Genomic DNA, 17,822 nt, shown 5'->3' on the forward strand with positions numbered 1-17,822 from the left:
CTCAGAAGAGGCTATATAATCAGTCAACAAATATGAGAAAATGTTCAACATCTCTAGCAATTAGAGAAATGCCAATAAAAACTACTCTAAGATTTTGTCTCACTCGAGTCAGAATGGCAGCTATCAAGAATACAAACAACTGTTGACGAGGATGTGGGGAAAAGGCACACTCATACATTGCTGATAAAACTGCAAATTGGTACAGCCAATCTGGAAAGCAGTATGGAGATTCCTTGGGAAACTTGGAATGGAACCACCATTGGACCCAGCTATTCTACTCCTTGTACTATACCCAAAGGACTTAAAAACAACATACTACAGGGACACAGCCACATCAATGTTTTTAGCAGCACAATTCACAATAGCTAAATTGTGGAACCAACTCAGATGCCCTTCAGTAGATAAATGGATAGGGAAACTGGTATATATACACAATGGAATATTATTCAGCATTAAAAGAGAATAAAACCCTGGCATTTGCAGGTAAATGGATGGAGATGGAGAATATAATGGTAAGTGAAGTAAGCCAATCCCCCCAAAACAGAGGCTGAATGTTTTCTTTGATATGAGGATGCTCATAATGGCAATGGGGATTGGGGGGGGGGCATGGGAGGAATGGAGGAACTTTAGATAGGGCCAAAGGGGAAGGAGGGGGCATGAGGGTAGGAAAGATGGTGGAATGAGTTAGACATCATTACCCTGAATACATGTATGAAGACAAGAATAGTGTGAAAATACTTTGTATTCAACCAGAGACTTGAAAAGTTGTGCTCTATATGTATAAAATGAAATGAATTGCATTCTGCCATCATATATAATAAATTAGAATAAATAAATAACTTAATAATAAAAAAGTATTAAGTAGGCATAATCATTTCCATATAATCAAGAATAATAACTGAGCTTTTCATATGCTAACAGTGAAAAATATAATTGAGGGAGATGTCAAGGTTTCTATTTTCAAAGAAATGATAACTTATAGGGAAGCAAAATATAAATTATATATAATAAACAGCTAAAGTCAATTCAAAGATATAATGTTAGCCAGAACAAATTAGCATGGCAGGACTTTACACATATTAATAACAGCTAACACCTAGTAATTTCACTGTCACTTAACTCTTGAGTTAGGTTATTACTATTAGCCCAATTTATCATAAAGAAATTGAGACACAGAGAACTTAAACTTAACTTCCAACCAAATTAGCAGTGAACCAGAATTCAAACTCCAGGTTAGTCTAGCTTATGGACCACTTGTCACCATCACATTTACTGCTACGAAAGACCACCTCCTCAAAGCAATGGGGACAAATGCCAAGCCTTTGAGGGAAAATAACTACTTCCCATAAAGCCAGGATCACTGGCTATTGTGCCCAGTAGCAAAGCATTCCAGGGTTACAGGGATTCACGATAATGAGTCATCAATGCTATTTTCCCACAGCACATTACCTCTTTGATTCGTTTAACCAAAGCATTCTGATCAAAAGCAACAGCTTCTGCACACTGGTGCAGGTGATCCTGATATCGGAGGCACAGCTGCAACACCTGCTGAGAATCCAGTTTCTCCAATTTGGTATTTGTTGGGGAAGTCTGGCCACTCAATAGCCCTTCAACAGACAAAAAAAGAATAAAATGAAATGGAAGTTTTTGGTAATATATTTGTGAATAAACTGTGTAATAAATTCAGTGATGACGGTAAGAGACAAATTTAATCTTGGATCTTTTTTAAAATGCTAATGACAATCATTGCAACTATCATTTATGTAGCGTCTATCATGTACTAACCACTTTTTCCAAATGCTTCCTGTGCATTGTCTTTCCCACTCACAATTCTCTGGAAAATAAGGCACTATTAGCTTCATTTTACAGATGAGGAAGCCAAAAAACAGAGAGGTTGACAAACTTTCCCAAAGCCATCTATCTAGTAATGTGTTTCTTTCAGAAGTCCTGACTTTGTATCACACTACTTCAGGTATTATAAATAGAAATCCCTGCTTGACTGAAAATGCTGGAAGATGTATTTACTTTCTTACAATAATTAAAATGGCTGCCTGAAAAACTGAGAATAAAATGTATACAGAAACTGCTAGAAGGAGATGCTAAAATGAAAAAATTTAACAAGTAGACTATCTGCTAACATGATCTAAACTCTCATTCTTCACATCTTCCTTCCACATAAGTTTAGTTACATAACTATTAAACTCCCCTGATTTTAGCATAGAGCACCATATTTTCAAATTAGCCTTTCATATATATATATATCTTTTCTTTAGTAAAAGGCAAAAGATTTATACAATCTGAAGAGAAAGCAGAGCATTCTCTTTTCCTTAAGGAGTGCAGAAAAGGTTATAAGAAGAAACCAAATAAAGAGATTAAGTGACTTAGTCACAAAGCAAAGCCTTGACCAGAAGTTAAGCCTATGAACTTTTTGCCAAGTGCTTTCTGTCAAGGCAACAGTTCACAAATTTCTTGATATCAGAACCCCTTTACATCCTCAAAAAATTACTGAGAGCCCCAAAGAGCTTTTGCTTATGTGGGTTTTGTCTATTGCTATTAACCTATTAAAAATTAAAACTGAGGGCTGATGTTGTGGCTCAGTGGTACAGTGCTTGCCTAGCACAGGTAAGGTACTGGGTTCGATCCTTAGCACCACATAAAAATAAATAAATAAAATAAAGGTATTGTGTCCAACTACAATTAAAAAAATTTTTTAAATTAAAACTGCAAAAGTTCTTAAAATTAAATAATTTAAAAATGATATCACTATGACATGGTAACATGAATTCTATATTTTGAGGGAAATATCTGTATTTTCCAAAACAAAAAACCAAGAAGAATAGCATTGGTTTATGTTATTATTTAAATGACTGCCTTAATAGAAAATAGCTGGATTATCCTACCAGCTTCTGCATTTAATCTTCTATTTCATATCAAAAAGCCTCTGGAAAACTCCAGTGACTTCAATACGAGAAAGAGTGATTTGCAAATAATGTCTAAGTATTGTTACGAAGAGTTTTGTGGGGCTGGGGTTATAGCTCAGTGATAGAGTGCTTGCCTCATACATGTGAGGCACTGGATTCGATCCTCAGCACCACATAGAAATAAAGATAATGTGTCCATCTTTAAAAAAATCTTAAAAAAAAAATAAGAGTTTTGGCCTTAGAGAATCCCTAGTAGGGTCTTAAGGATCCACTATGCCACACTATGCTCTATCTCATACTAGAGCCAATGCTATAGCACAAGGTACAGCAAAATACAGGTGACAACAGGAAACATGCTGGGCATGACTGGGACAGATCCACTCATATCAATGCTCATCTTGAGGGGCCCTTTCCCAGTTCTTCTCCCCAATCATTAACATCCAAACCCTCACTGTTCTGACACACTGGTGCTTAAACAAATGTCCCTGTGCCCAACCAAAGACACTATGAGAGGATACCCAGTTGGGTTGCCCCAGAAAATCTTTGGATGTGCTGGCCCATGCTCTCATATTTTTATGGGACCTGACAAAGTGAAGTGCAGGTCTGGAACCCAATATACTCCTAGGGTTCCCCAACATTACACTGCCAGCTCTTGGTCTCTCAGCTAATCCACTGTAGTCCTAACACAGAAAAACATGTTATTTGAATTGATCTACCTGCAAATAGTATCTTGTGGTGAATTCAATATTAGTAGCAATAGTTTTTTTAACTGAAATTTTTATTTAAATCTACATACACGATCCTTTACCCAGGTTCCCCCAATAGGCAGCAAAGATCTCAATGCCGACCAATAGGAGGCTTGTTAAATCAGGGTACATCTATAACTAATAATACATGAATGCAGAAAACAATGAGGAAGTTTCTATATACTCACATGGGAAATATCTCCATACTACACTAAATAACAAAAAAGGGATATAGAGAGTAGTGAACGGAGTATGCGATTATCATGTAAAAATGGGAATGTGTAAGTAAATAAAATGTTGAGATTAGTTTATGTTTAAATAAAGAAACCTTTATATAAGAATTAGATGGAGAGCAAGGAAACTTTCATAATACACGTTTAACAATTTTATTAATCAAATGAATGCATTTCTCCTTAAAATTTTTTTAAATGAACAAATTCATTTTAACAAAAAGTGACTTTTTGTCTTTCCCATCTATTTTTAATGTCTTCTTGGGCAGGTCTCCCCTTTTCCCCTAGCCCATTATTCATTTTCTTTAAATTGAAAACCAGTTATCTTCCATCCTGACCAAAGTTTATGTTACTGAACAAACCTTCAAACAGCATCTTCTCCAAAGTGATTAAAAGTGTGGTAGTAAACTGAGCTGGCTGAAGATAAGGACCACATGTTGCTTACCTTTACAACTGAGGTCTATAGCATAGCAACTGGCACATAAAAGACTCTCAAGTTAGAATAAAGGATGCAGTCTACTGCTGAATTCCTAGGAGAGAGCGAGCCAAGAAAGACTTTATGAGGAAAGGTGACTTCCCAGGATCACTCCTCTGCATGTTCCACATACATCTAAAAGTGAGGCCTTGTCTCAGTGTTGATCTGCCCTTTCAAGAGGAATGAGGAAGGTCTCCAATGCTTGAGCAGACTGCTGGAATTTGTGATGCAGAATAAGGAGGGAAACTACAATGCCAGTCCATGCTACTAGATGCTTGAAGCAAAGAGCCAAGAACCCAACCATAGCTCATAAAACAAAACCCTTACTCTATTTCTTAATGAAAAAGGTATGGAAGGGCAAGAGGAGGAGGACTTGAGAAAGTTGCTAGGTCTTAAAAAGCACATTAAGTTGTTCAATTTAAGTTGCCTAACCAACTTCAAAGTCAAAGGAATTATACTTTTATCCTCCCCTTAACCATCTAAAACCATAACTCAGGTATTATGGATCTATTATCAGAATGTGCTTCCATCACCTCTGAATCTCCAAATATTTGCCACAAACCCCTTCTCTGGATCCCAGAAGGGGTAAGACAGAATAGAGAAAAAAAAGAAGATAGGCCACTTTCCTACTTTTGAAGCAACAAAGTCACAACAATTCAGGCAAATTCTAGAGACAACAAATACAATATTGTCTTACCATTGATACAGAATGAATTACATAGCATAAATTATTTCAGAATACTTTTGTAATGACTTTAAATAGAGAGTTTTCTTTTTTATATAATATGCTGTATAATTTTTAACATCATAATATCTTATCAGAGATAAATAGATTGAAAGTTCTGGACTGTTTAATAGGAAATGGAGCTCATTATACTGTTTCTAAACATATACTCTAACACTCTTTAATACTAATTTCTAGTTCTAGAAGTAACCAAGTTCATCAGGGTTGAAGAACTCAAGTTAATACCCATATGGCTCCATACTGTGCTTTAAAAAAACTGTGGGTTTTCTCCCTACACCTGACATTTCTGAATGAAAACGATTACTCAGCAAAATGTTTCCAAATTTCTAGCCCTAATGATTTTTCCACTCAACACTTTACACAAAGGGGTAGGTACAGATGGCAGTTTGCTGGCTCTGTAGATAGCCAGTCTATTTCTTACCCATTCCCTGGGGCCCACTCTTCATCCATGCATAAACAAAGTGGTTTCAACATGGTTTCAGGAAATAATCTCCAGTATTTACCATTTGCAAGCCCAAAAAGCAGCATCCCCACCCAGAACCAAATTTGCTGGCACCTTGATCTTATACTTCCTAGCTATAAGAATTCTGAGGAATAAATGTTTGCTGTTTAAGTTGCCTAGCCAACATCAAAGTCAAAGGAATTACACTTTTACCCTCCCCTTTACCATCTAAAACCATAACTCAGTTCATGGAATTCTGTTATGCCAGCTTCAACTAATACCTTGGCTTAGCAGTAGAGCGCTTGCCTAGACATGAGAGGCCCTGGGTTCCATCCTCAGCACCATGTAAAAATAAATAAATAAAATAAAGGTATTGTGTCCAACAACTAAACAATAAATTAAAAAAAAACAATAAGAGATTTTTGACTGTAGGTCATGATATACTTCAAAGACAAAAGCACTTAAGCAATGTGTGTTCTTTACTTAATGTTACTCTATTTCTCAAAGGCATTTCCTTCTTCCCTAAAAGAAATGCTTGCAGACATCTTCCTTACAGGATTTTGTGATGTGTGCTAGTGATCAATTCCTTTAGGATATTTAGAAAAAGGGTACACCCCGTGGCTGATTTCCTTAGGAACTTTACCCCCCATTCAGTCACCTTACATCAGTACCAATCTCACCCAGGAGAAGCCACTTATGAATGGCTAACAATGGGGTAGGGGCTATAGCTCAGTGGTAAAGGCACATACTTTTCAGGTGTGAGGCCCTGGGCTCAATCCCCAGTACCAGGAAAAATTTTAAAGAGAATGGCTTATGACCTTGCTTTGTTTGGGCTAAACCATGGCAGAATAGACTACAAGTGCAAAATAGGCCCAATCTAACACGCCAACACATCAAAATGTTCAATAAAGATGCAAACATATTTCCCAGGATTTTCCTCCCATCAACTTTCAAAAACTACCAGAGGAGAAGAAAGAGGCACTTTCTAGGTTTGAATCCAGAGACTGCCATTTACTACCTGTGTGATGCCATTTAACTTCCCTGAACTCAAACCCTTAAGAAAAAACAAAATGAAATCATGATAACAATCATTAAGATGGCTATTATTATTATTATTATTATTATTATTAGGCAGTGCTGGGAATTGAACTCAAAGATGACTACTATTGAAAGGACAGAAAATAAGTATTAGCAAGGATGTGGAGAAATTAGAACTCTTGCACATTTCTGGAGAGAATATAAACAGTTTACCTACTGTAAAAAAAGAGTATGGTAGTTTCCAAAACAAATTAAATATAAAGAGGATTCTGGGAAGATGACACTAGGAATCACCCAGAATCTGTCTTCCCAACTAGAAGATTACTACACAGGAACAATCTGATAGAACTATCCTGAATTCTACAGTCTTTTTTTCCCCCATGTTTTAATTGGTGCATTAGCTGTACATACTGATGGGACTTGTTATGTATTCATACATGCACAAAATACATAATATAACAATATAATTTGGCCAAAATATCACTCCCCAGCCCTTCCCCCTTCCTACTCACCTCTCACCCCCTGATCCCTTACCTCTACTGATCTCCCTCTGATTTTCATGAGATCTGCCATCTTTCTTGTCCACTTCCTCTCCAGCTTCCCCATATGAGCAAAAACATATGACCCTTAACTTTGACTTATTTCACTTAACATAATGGTCTCTAGTTCCATCCATTTTTCTGCAAATGAAAAAATTTTATTTCTTTATAACTGGATAAAACTCCATTGTGTATATATACCACATTTTCTTTATCCATTTATCCTTTGATGGACACCCAGGCTAGTTCCATAGTTCGGGCTACTGTAAAATGTGCTGCTATAAACATGGGAATGCATATATCACTGTAATATGAGGACTTTAATTCTTCAGGATAAATACCGAGGAGTGGTATAGCTGGATCAGATGGTGGTTCCATACTCAGCCTTTTGAGGAACCTCCACACTGATTCCATAGTGGTTGTACTAATTTACAATCCCACCAACAATGTTTTTTCTCTATTCCCTCTCCAGCACTTATTATGGTTTCTATTCTTGATGACTGACATTCTGACTAGTGTGAGATGAAATCTCAGTATAGTTTTGATTTGCATTTCCCTAATTGCTAATGATGTTAAACATTTTTTCATATATTTGTTGGCCATTTGTATTTCTTCTTTTAAGAAGGGTTTGTTCAATTAATTTGTCCATTTATGAAGTGGGCAATTTGATTTTTTGGTGTAAAGTTCTTTTATTTATATATTCTAGATATTAATCCTGTCAGAAGAGTAGCTAGCAAAGATTTTCTCCCATTCTTTAGGTTCCCTCTTCACATTCCCAACTGTTTCCTTTGCTGTGTAGAGCTTTTTAATTTGATGCTATCCCTTTTATTATTAACTCCTGGCATTATTTCCTGGGCCTTGGGGATCCTACTGAGAAAGTTGTTCCCTGTGCATAAGTGCTGGAGTGTTGACTCTACATTTTCTTTTAAGAGTGGCATAGTTTCTGGTCCAATTCCTAGGCCTTTTGGGTTGATTTTTGTGCAGGGTGAGAGATAGGGTCTAGTTTTATTCTTCTACATATGGATAACCAGTTGTCCTGGCACAATTTGTTAAAAAGGTTATCTTTTCTCCAAAATATGTTTTTGGCAATTCTGTCAAAGATCAGATGACTGCAGATGTGTGGGTTTGTCTCTTGTGTCTTCTATTCTGTACCACTGATCTATGTGTCAGTTTTTATGCCAGTACCTTGCAGTTTTTTTTACAACTCTGTAGTATAATTTGAAGTCAGATATTGTGATGTCTCCAGCATTGCATTTTTTGGCTTAACATTGCTTTGGCCTAGTCTGGGTCTCTTAGGCTTCCAAATGAATTTTACGACTGATTTTTCTAGTTCTATGAAAAATGTCCTAGGTATTTTGATGGGTATTGCACTGAATCTATATATTGCTTTTGGTACTATGGCTTTTTTTGGGGGGGGGAAGGGTGTTACTGGGAATTGAACTCAGGGGCACTTAACTACTGAGCCACATCCCCAGCCCTTTTTTGTATTTTATTTAGAGATAGCAAGGCCCTAAGCAACTCGGCAAGATTCTAAGTTGCTAAAGCTGGCTTTGAACTAGCAATTCTCCTGCCTCAGCCTTCTGAGCCACTGGGATTACAGACCACCATATCCAGCAAGTAAAGGCATTTTAACAATAATCTGCCTATCCATACACATGGGAGGTCTTTTCATCTTCTGAGATCTTTTTCAATTTGTTTATTCAGTGTTCTATAGTTTTCATTGTAGGGGTCTTTAAACTCCTTGGTTAGATTTATTCCTAGGTATTTTATTTTTTGAGGCTATTGGGAATGGAACTATTTTCCTAATTTCTTTCTCAGCAGATTTGCTGTTGGTATATAAGAAAGCTATTAATTTTTGTATGTTGATTTTGTAAAGTATTACTTTGCCAAATTTGTTTATTAGGTCTAGCAGCCTTTTGGTGGAATTCTCTGGATCTTCTAGGTATAGGATCATATCATCTGCAAACAGTGATAAAAGGAATAAAAATGGGAAGAAAAGAATTCAAATTATTTCCTTTTCTTGCCTAATTGCTTTGGTAGAATTTCTAGCACTATATTAAATAGGAGTGGTGAGAATGTACATCCTTGTCTTGTCCCAGATTTTAAAGGAAATACTTTCATTTTTTTCTCATTTACTGTGAAGTTTGCTTTGGGTTTTTCATATATAGCTGTTACGGTGTTGAGTTAGGTTCCTTTTCCCCCCAGTTTCCTTTGTATTTTTATCATGAATGGGTGCTGGTTTGTCAAAGGTCTTCTCTGCATCTATTGAGATAAAAATCACTTATGTGATAAATTACATTTATTGATTTGCATATATTAAACCATCTTTACATCTCTGAAATAAAATAAACTTGGTTGTAGTATATCATCTTCTTAATATATTATTGAACATTACTTGCAAATATTTTAGTAAATATTTTTGCATCTAAGTTCATCAGGGACTTTGGCCTATAGTTTTCTTTCCTTGGTATGTCTTTATCTGATTTTGGCATGAATGTGATACTGGCTTCATAGAATAATTTGGAAGTGTTTCATCCCTTTCTACTTCATGGAATAATTTGAAAAGAATTGGCATTAGTTCTTTACAGATTTGATAGAATTTAGCAGAGAATCCTTCTGGTCCTAGGCTTTTCTTTGTTGAAAGGCTTTTTGTTACTGCTTCTATCTCATTGCTAGTTATTTTTCTGTTGAGATTTTTTATGTCCTCTGGATTCAGTTTTGGCAGATTGTATTTGTCTATAGTTACCCATTTCTTCTAGGTTTACTAATTTATTGGAGTATAAATTTTCAAAATACTCCTGAATGTTACACTAGATTTCTGTGGTGTCTATAGTGATTTTTCATTTTTCATCTCTAATTTTTTAATTTGGATCTTTTTCTTTTGATTTGTTCTTTTTAAAGAAGCACTCTTTGTTTCACACGTCTTTTGTAATTTTTTTAATTCTCATTTTTATTGATTTCAGCTCTGATCTTAATCACTTCCTTGTTTCTACTGGTTTTGGAATTGGTTTGTTCTGCTTTTTCTTTCTAAGGCCTTAAGATGCATCATTAGGTTATTTGGGATCTTTCAGATTTTCTTATGTAGGCACTCATAGCTATAAACTTTTCTCTTGGAACTGCTTTTATAAAAGTATCCCAGAGGTTCTGAATGTCATATCATTATTCTCATTTGAGTCTAAGAATTTTATTTTCTCCGAGGATTCTTCTATCACCCATCATTCAAAAGTATATTGCTCAATCTCCATGTGTCCTATCATTTTTTTAGGGTTTTGTCATGTTGATTTCTAATTTCATACCATCATGATCTGATAAGGTACAAAGAATTATACTGATTTTGTTTTAATCTCCTAAGAGTTGCTTTGTGGCCTAAAATGTGGTCTATTTTGAAGAACATACCATGAACTACTGAAAAGAAAGTGTATCCAGCTGTTATTAGATGAAATATTCTATAAATGTCTATTAAGTCCACTTGATTTGTGATATTTTTCAGGTCCAAAAAGTCTTTACTGAGTTTATGTCTACATGACTTTATCTAATGATGAGATCATTCAGTATTATGTACTAGGGTCTATATGAGGCTTCAATTTGAGTACTGTCTCTTTTATATAATTAGTTGCACACACATTTAGGGCATAAATATTTATTATTGTTATATCTTCTTTTGGATTGGTCCCTTTATCATACAAAGTAACCTTCTTTGTTTCTTCTGATTAATTTTGGTTTGAAGTCTGCTTTGTCAGATAAGAGAGTAGATACTCCTGCCTTGTTTTTTGGTTCCATTCACATTATATATCAATTTCCATTCTTTCACTTTCAGCTTGTGACTGTCTTTGCCTGTTAGGTACATCACTTGCAAACAACATATAATTGGGTCTTGTTTTTGAATCCATTCTGCCAGCCTATGATTTTTAATTGGAGAGTTGAGACCATTTATATTCAATGTTATTACTGATAGATGTTTATTAATTCCTGCCATTTTGATTTAGAATGTTTAATTTAGTCCTGCTTCTCATTTGCTTACACTTTATGCTTCAAATGAGTTTTGTTTATTTGTGAACTCTGGGGTTTGTTTTTTACTTCTTTTGTATGGAATATTTTGTTAAGCAAGTTCTATATTTCCGGTTTGGTTGTCATGAATTTAAACAAAAAAAAATTTTTTTGTTTTAGTTGTATATGGACACAATACCTTTTTTTAAATTATTTACTTATTTTTATGTGGTGCTAAGAATCGAACTCAGTGCCTCACACATGCTAGGAAAGTGCTCTGAGCCACAACCCAGCTCCACGAATTCTTTTAGTTTCTGCTTATCTTGGAAGGTTTTTATTTGCTCTTCAATTTTGAATGAAAGCTTTCCTGGAAATAGCAGTCTTGGTTAACAGTTATTTTCTTTCAGGACTTAGAACACATCTGGAATTCTAGGATCTTGCAATAAGACTGCAATTTCTAGGGGAAGGCTTATACAGTAACTTGTGGTTAATTTCAGTCAAATTCAGTTTTTAGCATAGTAGTAGCCACCCATCCAAAATCTTCCAGCCTCATACAGAAAGTTATGCAAGTATTCCTGAAGCAGCTTGAATACAGCCTGCTTGAACCAGAGTGGGCAAAAGGGAACCTGTCTTGCATATATCAGGAATCTGTTTTCTGCTCCCTAATCACAAAAATGCTGTCAAGGAGATTAACAACTCTGCAACAACAGTCAGGCAACATGCCCTGAGTGGTTGGGCCTGGAGAGGTCTTAGGAAGCCAGGTGGCCTCACCCACAATCCTCTGAAGCACCTAAGCAGTCTGCCATGAGTGGCTTGGTCTGCCTGCCCAGATCCCTAGGAAGCAGATGGGTAGACTTTCCCCACTTCCCTCAGCCCTCACAAGCAGCTGGGCAGCCAACCCTGAACAAGAAGCCTTGAGTCCCAATGAAGACACCTGGACATCCCTCATAGACACTGGGCACACCACTTGAGCCCACAGTACAGCATTCCCCAAATGGTTCCCAAGCACTGACACCCCTTGCCTCACCAGGCACACTACATCATACCCACCTGGGCCCACTAGAGTGACCCACCCCTGCACAACTCTTAAAATTATGGGTGCATCATCTCCTCTGACATGCTAGCTGTGCCTTGCCTGCATGGGTCCAGTAAAGCAGCGCTGCACACATGCAACCCACAGAATCTGACAGGTATCTCACACTAGCAGATAGAAACACTGCATATAAACCTACCCAATCTAAGAGAGCTAAATCCCAGCTAGTAAAGCAATCCCCCAACTTCCTGCAGCCTAGGCCACTGAGGTATCTTCAGGCCTAAGTGATGTTGATTATATAACTGAAGAAGCCACACAGACACTATCTACTACACTGTGCTCACCTGAGTCAAAACCATGTAGCCTAAGAAACCAAAACCTTAGGACACATCACTAAAAGAATGTTTTTTATTGTGAAAGTCACCATATTAAGTCAGTAAAAGCTGCTGATCCATCATATACAAAATATCAACATAGGGACATAAAAAATCAAGATGATATGATGTCTTTTAAAAAAAACTCTATAGCAACATAGAAAGAAAAACGACAAACTTCCTGATGAAGAATTCAAAATAATGATTTTAAAGAAATCAACCAGATATAAGAAAATATACAGACAGTTCAATGAAATTAGGAAGACAATTCATGATCTGAATGAGAATTCAGCAGAGACAGAGACAGGAAAAAGGAGCCAAAGAGAAAATTTGGAGCTGAAAATTCAATAAATGAAATAAAAAAATACAGCTGAGATGTTCAACAGTAAAACAGATCAAACAAAATAAACAATTTCTGAGCTTAAAAATAGGTGTTTTAAACCAGACAAAATGAAAAAAGAAGTTTTTTTCTAGAGGACAAAAAAAAAAAATCTTATGGGACACTTCTAAGTGAGCAAATATTTGCAGTGGTAGTATTCCACAAGGAGGAGCAAAGGGAAAAGGCATAGAGAACCTAATTAATGGGACAATAGCTGAAAACATTCCAAATCTTGGGAAAGACATGAATATGCAGGTCCAAAAAATTTAAAGGACCTCTAATAGATCTGAATGGTCTTCTCCAAGGCATATTATAACTAAACTGTCAAAAGTGTAAAACAGCTGGGTGTGGTGGTGCACATCTATAATCCCAGCACCCAGGGAGGCTGAGGCAGGAAGATTTTGAGTTCAAAGCCAGCCTCAGCAACTTAGTAAGGCTCTAAGCAACTCAGGAAGACCCTGTCTCTAAATAAAATATAAAAAACAGCTGGGAATGTGGCTCTGTGTTTGAGCACCCTGGGTTCAATTCCCCGTACCAAAAGAAAGAAAATGAAAGCATGGGGGAAAACACGCCATACAAAAAGTAACCAAAAGACAATAGGGTTGCTGTTCTGATATCAGACAATATATATACTTTAAATCAAAAAAGATTATAGGAAAAAAAGGACATCACATGTTAGTAAAAGATTCAATATAGCAAGAATGTTAAGATTATAAATGCTTACAAACCTAATGACAGACCATCAAAAATTGAGGCAGAAACTAACAAAATTGGAGGAAGAAATAGTTCTACAATAATTAGAGACTTCAATAGCCCACTCTCAATACTGGAGAGAAAAACCAGACAGAACAGAAGAAAAAATATACAATAAACCAATTAGATCTAACAGATAACCAAACAGACATTATACCTTACAATCACAGAATACACATTTTTCTCAAGAACACATGGGATATTTTCCAGAATATGACCATATATTGGGCCACAAAGTAAGTCTCAATAGTTTTAAAAAACATCATACAAAGTATCTTCTTTTATTATAATGAGATGGAATTAGGTATCAATCACAGAAGGAAAATCGGAAAATCCACAAATATGTAAAAATTTAACACCATACTCTTTTTAAAAAATAATTATTTTTTAGTTACAGATGGACCCAATATCTTTATTTTACTTTTATGTGGTGCTGAGGATCAAACCCTAACACATGGTAGGCGAGCGCTCTACCCCTGAGCCACAACCCCAGCCCTAAATACCACACTCTTATAACAACTAATGCATCAAAGAAGAAATGAGAACAGAAATTTTAAAATACTTTGAGATAAATGAAAATGAAAACACAACATACCAAAACATACAGGATATAGTGAATAGAGCTAAGGGAGATATTTACATGTAAAAATGTTCACATTATACAAGAAAATCTCAAATCAGCAACTGAACTTTACAACTTAAAGAACTAGAAACAGAAGAATAAATTAAACCTAAAGCTAGGAGAAGGATGGAAATAATAAAGCTTAAAGTATAGGTAAACAAAGTAAGAAATAGAAAATAATAGAGAAAAACCAACAAAACTCAAAGTTGATTCTTTGGAAAGAGCAATAAGATTAAAGTTTTGTTAGAGGAAGTAGGAAAAAGGAGAGAGAAACTCCAATTACTAAAATCATTCTCTTTTGGATGGTGGTGCTGGAGATCAAATGCAGGGCCTTATGCATGCTAGGCAAGCATCCTACCACTGAGTTACACCAACTCTAAAATTATGAAAATCAGATGTGAAAGTGGGAAAATTACTACCAATTCTTTGGAAATAAAAAGGACTTTATGAAAACAGTCTGAATAACTGTATAGAAATAATTTGTATAATCTAGATGAAATTAACAAATTTCCTAGAAATAGAGATTACCAAGACTAAACCAAAAAGAAAATGTGAATAAACCAGTAACTAGTAAAGAGATTGAAGAACTAATCAAAAATCTCCCAACAAAGAAAAGCCCTGGACATGACTGTTTCATGGTGAATTCTATCAATCATTTTAAAAACAACATCAACTCTTCTCAAACCTCTCTAAAAAACCAAAGAGGAGGGAATACTCCCTAACTCTCCTGTGAGGAGATTATTACACTGATAACAATGCAAGACAAAGACACTATAAGAAAACTACACACCAATATACCTATAAACACTGATGTAAAAATCCTCAACAAAACACTAGCAAATCAAATTCAGGAGCATAATATAAGGATTACATATCATGATCTTCTTGGAATGAAAATCAATCAATGTAATATACTACATTAAAAGACTGAAGGAAGGAAAGAAAAAAACACAAGATCATCTCAAATGATGCAGAGAAAGTTTTTTTTAAAACACAAAATTCAATATTCTCTCTTGATTAAAAAAAACTGAAAAAACTATAAATGAAGGAAATTATTTCATCATAATAAAAGCCAGATATGGGAAATCACAGAAAACATTATACTCAATGATAAAAACTAGGGTTGGAGATGTAGCTCATTGGTACAGTACTTGCCTACTATATAAGAGGGTACTAAGAAGAAAAAGTAAAAATTTTAAAAAAAACTAAATTTTTTTCCTCTAATTTTAGTAACAAAGAAAGAATGCCTAGTTTCACCACTACTATTCAATAAAGTACTTTATCATTGTAACTAGAATTAAATAAGAAAAGAAATTAAAGGCATCCAAATTGGAGAGGACAAAGAAATATACATTGTATATTATATATGTTATAATATGATACATATAATCTGTTCATAGAGGATCTTATAAGTAGAAAACTTAATGATTCTAAAAAATACTGTTAGAACTGATAAATGAATTCATCAAAGTAACAGGATACAAAGTCAAAATAAGTTGTTTTTTAATTTTTTTTAAGTTGTAGATAGACACAATACCTTTATTTATTTTTATGTGGTGCTGAGGATCATACCCAGTGCCTCACAGGTGCTAGGCAAGCTCTCTACAACTGAGCTATACAACTCCAGCCCCTCAGTTGCATTTCTACACACTAATAACAAACAATCCAAGAAGGATATTAAGAAAACTCTATTTACTCCCAGAAACTTTGGAGACTGAGGCAGGAGAATCATAAGTTCAAGGCCAGCCTTGGCAACTTAGTGAGACCCTATCTCAAAATAAAATTTAAAAAACAGAGCTTGCTATGTAACTCAGAGGTAGAACACCACTAGATTAAATCCCTAGCAGCACCAGAAAGAGAGAAAAATAGAGACAGACAGACACACACAGAGAGAGAGAAAGAAAGAAAACAAGCTCCATTTACAGTCACATCAGAAAGAACAGAATACTTAGAAATTAACAAAGGAATTAAAAAATGTATACAATGAAACTGTAAAACATTGTTTACAGAAATTAAGGTTGAAATAAACTAATGGAGACATATCCCATATTCACAGACTGGAAGATTTAATATTAAGATGTTAATACTAGGGCTGAGGTTGTGGCTCAAAGGTAGAGTGCTCACCTACCATGTGTGAAGCCCTGGATCTGACCACATATAGATAAATAAAACAAAGATTAAAAAAAAAAATAGATGTCAATATTACCCAAACTGATCAAATACAATCACTATTAAAATCCCAATGACTTTTTTTTAAGAAATAAAGACACCTACCCTAAAAGTCACATGGAATCTCAACAGACCCTGAATAACCAAAACAATACTGAAAAATATGAACAAAGCGGGAGGATTCTCACTTCCTGATTTCAGGACTTACTACAAGGTTGCAGTAATCAAAACAGTGTGGCACTGGCATAAACACAGACAAAAAGACAAGTTTATCCTTGAGATAAACCCTTGAAAATATGATCAAATGATTTTTTAAAAATATTTTTTGTTGTTGTTGTAGATGGACACAACACCTTCATTTTACTCATTTTTATGTGGTGCTGAGAATCAAACCCAGCGCCCGACACATGCTAGGCAAGTGCTCTACCACTGAGCCTCAACCCCAGCCCAATCAAATGATTTTTGATAAGAGTGCTAAGACCATTCAACTGGGAAAGAAAAGTCTGTTCCAACTAATCATGCCAGGAAAATTGAATATGCACATGAAAAAGAATGAAGCTGGACCTATACCTAACACCATATATAAAAATTAATTTATCCAAGTACAGTGGCTCACTAACACCTGTAATCCCAGTGTCTTGGGAGGCTAAGGTAGGAAGATTGCAAGTTCAAAGCCAGCGTCAGCAACTTAGCAAGGCCCTAGGTAACTTACTGAGAACCTGTCTCAGAATTTTTTTTTTAAAAAAGTGGTTTTTTTGTTTTGTTTTGTTTTTTTAAGGGCTGGGGATATGGCTCATTGGGTAAACACCCTGGGCTCAATCCCTGGTAAAAATAAAAAAAAAAAAAAATTTAATTTAAAATGGATTCATGATCTAAAGTAAGACCTAAATAATAAAACTCTTATTGTTTTAACTATAGTTTCCTTTTGAAGAAAATGTAAGGCAAAAGCTTCAAGACATTGAATTTGTCAATTACTATTTAGATATGGCATTAAAGGAAAAGACAACTAAAGGAAAACAGATTGAACTTTATGAAAAACTTAAAATGTTGATGCTATCAACAGAGTAAAAAGGCAACCTACATAACGGGAAATTTATTTGTGGTGCTAAGGATCGAACCCACGGCTTTCTACATGCTAGGCAAACACTCTACCACACCTACATTCTCAGCCCATTCTTTCTTATTTAAAAAAAATTAAATCCAGTATTTGATGAGGCATTAATACCCAAGATATATAGAGAATTCCTAAAATTCAACAATAAACAACCAAAAAAGCCCATTTCAAGAACAGGAAAAGCACTTGACACTCTCCAAAGATGATACACAAATGGCTAAGACACTCAAGATCACCAGGAAAATGAAATTCAAA

At 35.3% G+C, this 17,822-nt stretch overlaps 1 protein-coding gene across 3 annotated transcripts in view; it reads right to left on the reverse strand.

The window, feature by feature from the left end:
• Positions 1-17,822, reverse strand: part of Borcs5 (BLOC-1 related complex subunit 5) — a 97,529-nt gene that overhangs the window by 28,085 nt on the left and 51,622 nt on the right. For all 3 annotated transcript variants that reach the window (XM_027955917.3, XM_027955916.2, XM_071610132.1), the window contains exon 3: positions 1,450-1,607. In XM_027955917.3, coding sequence (XP_027811718.1) covers positions 1,450-1,607 — 158 coding nt within the window. The remainder of the gene's footprint in view (positions 1-1,449; positions 1,608-17,822) is intronic.

The sequence above is a fragment of the Marmota flaviventris genome, chromosome 3, assembly GCF_047511675.1.
Source record: "Marmota flaviventris isolate mMarFla1 chromosome 3, mMarFla1.hap1, whole genome shotgun sequence".
NCBI lineage: Eukaryota > Metazoa > Chordata > Mammalia > Rodentia > Sciuridae > Marmota > Marmota flaviventris.